Genomic DNA, 6,513 nt, shown 5'->3' on the forward strand with positions numbered 1-6,513 from the left:
TGCATGACGAGTTTCTGGGGCTGGATTGTTTATGACAAGGTGTAGTTCACGGTCAGTCTCCTTCCCCCTCTGGCAGCTGTGAATACAGTTGTCAACAAGTTCCCTGTCAGTCAGTGTCCTTAACCTTGTAGCAGCTATAAATATACAATAACACCCATTAAGTTCCAGTCAGCCTCCCTTCCCCTCTGGCATTAATAAATATAGCCGCTTGCTCACAAGTCAGTCCTCAGAAAGCATCTCCTTAGCTGAATACTCCTGCAAGGCAAGCAGGTAGAAAGCGGTTTCTATTGGCTGCCCTGCAGTGGACAGAGGATCCCTATGCAGAGGCCTGGCTGTAGGGGGAGTCACTGAGCATTGCTATGCACTGTGAACACCACAGGGTGCCAGAGCATCTACATCAGGTGCTGCAGTCCTGCAACCATGGCGGTGACGTCACTTGGCTGCAGCGTGATTGATAATTTCTCGATGGGACACCCTATTAGTCAGTGACCCTGGGGCCACCGCGGGCGAGGGACTGACCTGCTTCATACACCAGGCTGTGCACTTTGGACATCGCTTTCTTGTAGCAGAGGAACAGAGCCGGTCCAAACTAAGAAACAGAGAAGAGATATGAGAGGTACAGCGCAGCGGGCGGCACCCGTGGGGTCAGACTCCAGGCAAGCGAGAGTTAAATCTGAGATCTCACTTGCATGGACCTTTATTGCCCTGCTTATAAATTACATCCCTCTTATACTCCACTCACAACCAAAGCCGCATCCTACATACTGCCCTTACATCATGTCTTACACTCCACCCACAACCAAAGCCGCATCCTAAATACTGCCCACATTTAAGGCTGCTTCCTAAATGCTACTTTTACATCCAGTGATACTCCGCTCACACCCAAAGCTGCTTTCTAAATACTTCTCTAACATGGCATCTTTTACTTCACTCACAGTTAACACATTGTGCCTTTTACTCACATCCAAAGCGGTTTCCTTAACACTGCTCTTACATTTCATACTCCACTCACACCTAAAGCTGCTTCATAAATAAAGCTCTTAGAGCATGTTATATACTCCATTCACACCCAATACAGCTTCCTACATGCTGCTCTTACATCATGCCTTATACTCCACTCACATCCAATGCTGCCTCCTAAATACTGCTTTTACAAGGCATCTTTTACTCCACTCACACCCAAAGCAGCCTTCTAAATACTGGTCACATCAGGACTTAATACTTCACTCATGTCCAATGCAAACACGACACCTCCCACAATGCACCACAACAGGACATGAATGACCAGAGGTAGGCAATAGCAGCAGTGCTGAGCTAACAGGCTGTGTTTGCAGCTCTGGATGTGACTGGAGTACGGGACACAACATATAGTGCATTCCTTGGTATATTTGGATGTGACCTGTGTAAGGAGGATCAGTAGCTGGGCAATGGGCAGGTGGGTTGGCACAGCCTACCATGCTGGTGTTGAGGTTTCGGTCCACCTTGCAGAATGTGTGGGGAGTGCTGTCCCCCTTGCTGGGATTAATGATGCAGATATCCATCACGCCCAGGGTGTTCAGTCCCAGCGACTCTGGGGCCCGTCTGTAGGTGAGGAAGGTCTTGGGATGCCCGGGGGCACCAGAGCTCAGGTTGGCAGAGTGGCTGTAGGGTGTGGTGTCGATGACCTGGCAGCCGGGACGCAGATTCTCTTTGCCCTCATAGTAGACCCTGGGAAGAAGAGGAAGCCATTATCACCGGATGCCTATATAGCCCCACATCCCCGGGCGCGCTGCTCACCCCAGCTCCGTGATGGGCGTCTTATCCCGGCCGCGGCGGTAGCACAGGTACATCTGCTGGTTGGTAATGAAGCTGGAGCTGAGGTCGGCTGAGTGGCCCCCGGGGGTCTTCTCAATGCAGGTGAAGCCATGAGGCACCTCCTCAGACTGCGAGCGGATGATGACTGCCACGTCTGTAACCGGTTCCGCCGGCCGCGTCGGTCTCTGACGGTTCTCCTCCTCTAGCGGCCGTGACGTTGGCGTCAAACCTGCCACCACAAAGTAATCCACCAGCTTGGGTGGCCCCTCCTCCATCATGGCTGCCTTTCATGGACGCTGCGGAAATGCAAGACGGGGCAGGAATTGGATCAGAATGAATGGCGGTGGCAGGAGGGTAACCCCCATCGGGAACAGAGACTCACCCACAAACGCAAGAAGGCGGCTGCCAGGCGTCCTCGCTGGGTGGAGGTCTGCATCGTGGCACGGTCAGCGCCGGAGATGGTGCGGTGGCAGCGCCCGGCTCATCAGTGACGGTGAGAGGACGGGCACACCAGCTGAAAGCCAGAGAGAAAGAGTGAAAACAGGAAACTCTCAGCACGTTCACTTCCTGACCTCTCACGCCGCACAGAGAAAACTGCGCACTCAGGGAAAGAGCGCAACCCGGGAAGTCCCAGACAGAGAGGCCTTCAGCCGCTGCCAACAGCGGGCACTGCCAGGCATCTGCACTACAATGACAGCCCCCAGAGGCTGCGAGGCACACAGTGGCCTCTTGTCTGTGCCAGGCAGGGCACAAAGTCGCTGTTTTCAGGAGAAGAGCAGGTGCCAGGCTACAGCTGCCAGTCTGCAAGAACTGGGGAGTACTCTGTGGCATTTAGGGGATCCCCCCCATCCCGGAATAGAAGTTATACCACTTATGCACGTCTCTGATGTCAAGGGCCAAACCAGCGTGATTACACAGGAAGGAAGGGGTTAAAACCCGGGGTCCGGTTGGCATGCAGAGCAGAGAATGTAGTGATAGTAGCAAGGGAGGCATGAATGGAGCGCCCACACCTGTCACGTCCCTTCTAGGAAGAGAGACCTTAAATAACCCGCAGGTTATATATACACCCGAATAGTAACGCCACGCTGCCAGGGGGCGCCACCCACAGCGCCAATCATTCATTACCTGCCTAATAAGGCATTATATGAACCCAACATATACACATACCCCTCCCCCGTCGTACACAAACTGCGCCAAAGGATAGGTCACCCTCCAAGTCCATAAACCCCATTGCTGCAGTTTGTGTCCCCCCAGATCCCATTTTCTCATAGAACCCTGAGAATGTCACCCCCAAAACCTCCCCCAAGAACACCCCCACTCACTGCACCCCAGCTATATGTCCCCAGGCTCCACACCCCACACTAATAGTCCCTGTACCCCAAGTGTGCACTCCCCGACCACAGTCTCTTCCCAAATACATCTCATACACCCCACATTCTGCGTGTCCTCCCAGTGTACCCCCATATACATCCCCCCAAGAATCCCCATCCTCCTGTACCCTGTATAAATGTACAACTTATATGACTGGGACAAATACAGGGTACAAGGATACCCTGTGTATAGAAAAGTGCACGCCGTATATATACACCCTGGTATCCCGCATGTAGATCTGTGCACCCTGTACATATACCCTCCGGGAACCCTGCACGGGAATATATGCACTGAATATATACTTCCCAGTACCCTGCATATAGAGATATGTGGCAGTATATATACCGTCTGATACACCACATGTAGATTATATGCACCCTCTGAATATATATTTCCCTGCACCCCACCTTTAGATATGTGCACCCTGTATGGATATGGCCTTAGTACCCCATGTACAAATATGTGCATCCTGTATATATACCTCCCCAGTACTCCACATGTGGATATGTTCCCTCTGTATATATCACCCAGCATGCTGCATGTAGATATGTGCCCTCTGTATATATATATATATTTCCCAGCACCCCACATTTAGATATGTGCACCCTGGATATATATGGCCCTAGGACCTCATGTACAAATATGTGCACCCTGTATACATACCTCCCCAGTACCCCACATGAACATATATGTGCATTCTGTATATATATCACCCAGTACCCTGCATGTAGTTTTGTGAGCCCTCTGCATATATGCCCCAAGTACCCCACATGTACAGATATGTGCACCCTGTATATATACCTCCCCAGGATCCCACATGTAATTATGTCCCCTCTGTATACATATATCCCAGCACCCCTAATGTAGATATGTGCACCCTGTGTGTGTGTGTATATATATAATCACCCAGTACCCCATGTACAGCTATGTGCACCCTGTATATATACACACCTCCCCAGGATCCCCCATGCAGATATGTGCCCTCTGTATGTATGTATATATATCACCCACTACCCCACATGTACAGATATGTGTACCCTCTGTATACATATAACCCAGCACCCTGCATGTAGATCTGTGCACCCTATATGTGTATATATATTTGGCACCAGTACCCCACATGTAGATCTGTGCCCTCAGTGTATGTATATATCACCCAGCACCCTCATGTAGATATGTGTCCCCTGTATATATATCACCCAGTACCCCATGTACAGATATGTGCACCCTGTATATTTATACACCTCCCCAGGATCCCGCATGTTGATATGTGCAATATATATATATGGCACCAATTCCCCCACATATAGATCTGTGCCCTCTGTGTATATATCACCCAAAACCCAGTACAGATATGTGCACCCTGAATATATACCTTCCCATGACCCAACATGTAGAGATGTGCCCAGTACCCTTCATGAAGATATGTGGTCTCCGTCCCTCTGTGTATATCACCCAGTACCCTGCATGTACACGTGTGCCCTCCATACGTCACCCGGTAGCCTGCATGTACACGTGTGCCCTCCATACGTCACCCGGTAGCCTGCATGTACACGTGTGCCCTCCATACGTCACCCGGTACCCTGCATGTACACGTGTGCCCTCCATACGTCACCCGGTACCCTGCATGTACACGTGTGCCCTCCATACGTCACCCAGGACCCTGCATGTACACGTGTGCCCTCCATACGTCACCCGGTACCCTGCATGTACACGTGTGCCCTCCATACGTCACCCGGTACCCTGCATGTACACGTGTGCCCTCCATACATCACCCAAGACCCTGCATGTACACGTGTGCCCTCCATACATCACCCGGTACCCTGCATGTACACGTGTGCCCTCCATACGTCACCCGGTACCCTGCATGTACACGTGTGCCCTCCATACATCACCCAGGACCCTGCATGTACACGTGTGCCCTCCATACGTCACCCGGTACCCTGCATGTACACGTGTGCCCTCCATACGTCACCCGGTACCCTGCATGTACACGTGTGCCCTCCATACGTCACCCGGTACCCTGCATGTACACGTGTGCCCTCCATACATCACCCAGGACCCTGCATGTACACGTGTGCCCTCCATACATCACCCAGGACCCTGCATGTACACGTGTGCCCTCCATACGTCACCCGGTACCCTGCATGTACACGTGTGCCCTCCATACGTCACCCGGTACCCTGCATGTACACGTGTGCCCTCCATACATCACCCAGGACCCTGCATGTACACGTGTGCCCTCCATACATCACCCAGGACCCTGCATGTACACGTGTGCCCTCCATACGTCACCCGGTACCCTGCATGTACACGTGTGCCCTCCATACATCACCCAGGACCCTGCATGTACACGTGTGCCCTCCATACATCACCCAGGACCCTGCATGTACACGTGTGCCCTCCATATATCACCCAGTACCCTGCGTGTACACATGTGCCCTCCATATATCACCCAGTACCCTGCATGTACACGTGTGCCCTCCACACGTCACCCAGGACCCTGCATGTACACGTGTGCCCTCCATACATCACCCAGGACCCTGCATGTACATATGTGCCCTCCATATATCACCCAGTACCCTGCATGTACATATGTGCCCTCCATATATCACCCAGTACCCTGCATGTACACGTGTGCCCTCCATATATCACCCAGTACCCTGCATGTACATATATGCCCTCCATATATCACCCAGTACCCTGCATGTACATATATGCCCTCCATACGTCACCCAGTACCCTGCATGTACACATGTGCCCTCCATATATCACCCAGTACCCTGCATTTACATATGTGCCACCTGTGTGTATATATTACCCAGTACCCTGCATGTACGTGTGTATATATATCACCCAGTACTATGTAGATCTGTGCACGCCGTATTTCTACCTGCTGGTGTCCCGGCGGTACGTCGCTGCCGTCTTCACATTTCCAGCTCCCGGTCCCGTTGCTGTCACTCAGCCTACCATAGAGCTGCCATAACAACGTAGAGAGGCCTCAATGCATCATAGAGGTGTTATCCTTGTATAGAGCAGCCGCAGTTGCCATGGAGATTGGTGGGTTATATGATAGATACACGAATGTGTGTAAAGAGCGTCCGGAGTTTCCTAAGGATAGAGCGCCACTCTTATGCCTGTTACAGCCATGGAGGGACCTCTAGAGGCAATGGAATGTTATCGCAGACTACAAAATTTTGTTTATCGGCAGTACTATGTTCAAACGGGTCTAACTGCCACCTACAGGCAGCTCGGTGTAATCGTACTACACAACCTATTAATATAGTATCTTACACTGCCACCTACAGGCAGATCAGGTAATACGTGTGATTGATTGTTTGCATTCTC

General features: G+C 51.5%; 1 protein-coding gene across 3 annotated transcripts in view; it reads right to left on the minus strand.

The window, feature by feature from the left end:
- The window catches only part of DENND4B (DENN domain containing 4B), a 32,339-nt gene extending 26,124 nt beyond the window's left edge, over nucleotides 1-6,215 (minus strand). Inside the window, exons 1-5 of one of the 3 annotated variants that reach the window (XR_010793251.1) lie at nucleotides 6,059-6,215; nucleotides 2,177-2,308; nucleotides 1,777-2,090; nucleotides 1,455-1,707; nucleotides 520-589 (exon numbers count right to left, since the gene is read on the minus strand). Coding sequence is in view for 2 of the 3 variants with exons in the window: in XM_066608853.1 (XP_066464950.1) it covers nucleotides 520-589; nucleotides 1,455-1,707; nucleotides 1,777-2,072 (619 nt within the window). In the remaining variant the exon portion in view is untranslated. The remainder of the gene's footprint in view (nucleotides 1-519; nucleotides 590-1,454; nucleotides 1,708-1,776; nucleotides 2,091-2,176; nucleotides 2,309-6,058) is intronic. The other 2 variants (XM_066608853.1, XM_066608852.1) reach the window with 2 other exon arrangements.
- Between the last annotated feature and the right edge of the window lie 298 nt (nucleotides 6,216-6,513).

Source organism: Eleutherodactylus coqui, chromosome 6 (genome assembly GCF_035609145.1).
Source record: "Eleutherodactylus coqui strain aEleCoq1 chromosome 6, aEleCoq1.hap1, whole genome shotgun sequence".
Classification (NCBI taxonomy): domain Eukaryota; kingdom Metazoa; phylum Chordata; class Amphibia; order Anura; family Eleutherodactylidae; genus Eleutherodactylus; species Eleutherodactylus coqui.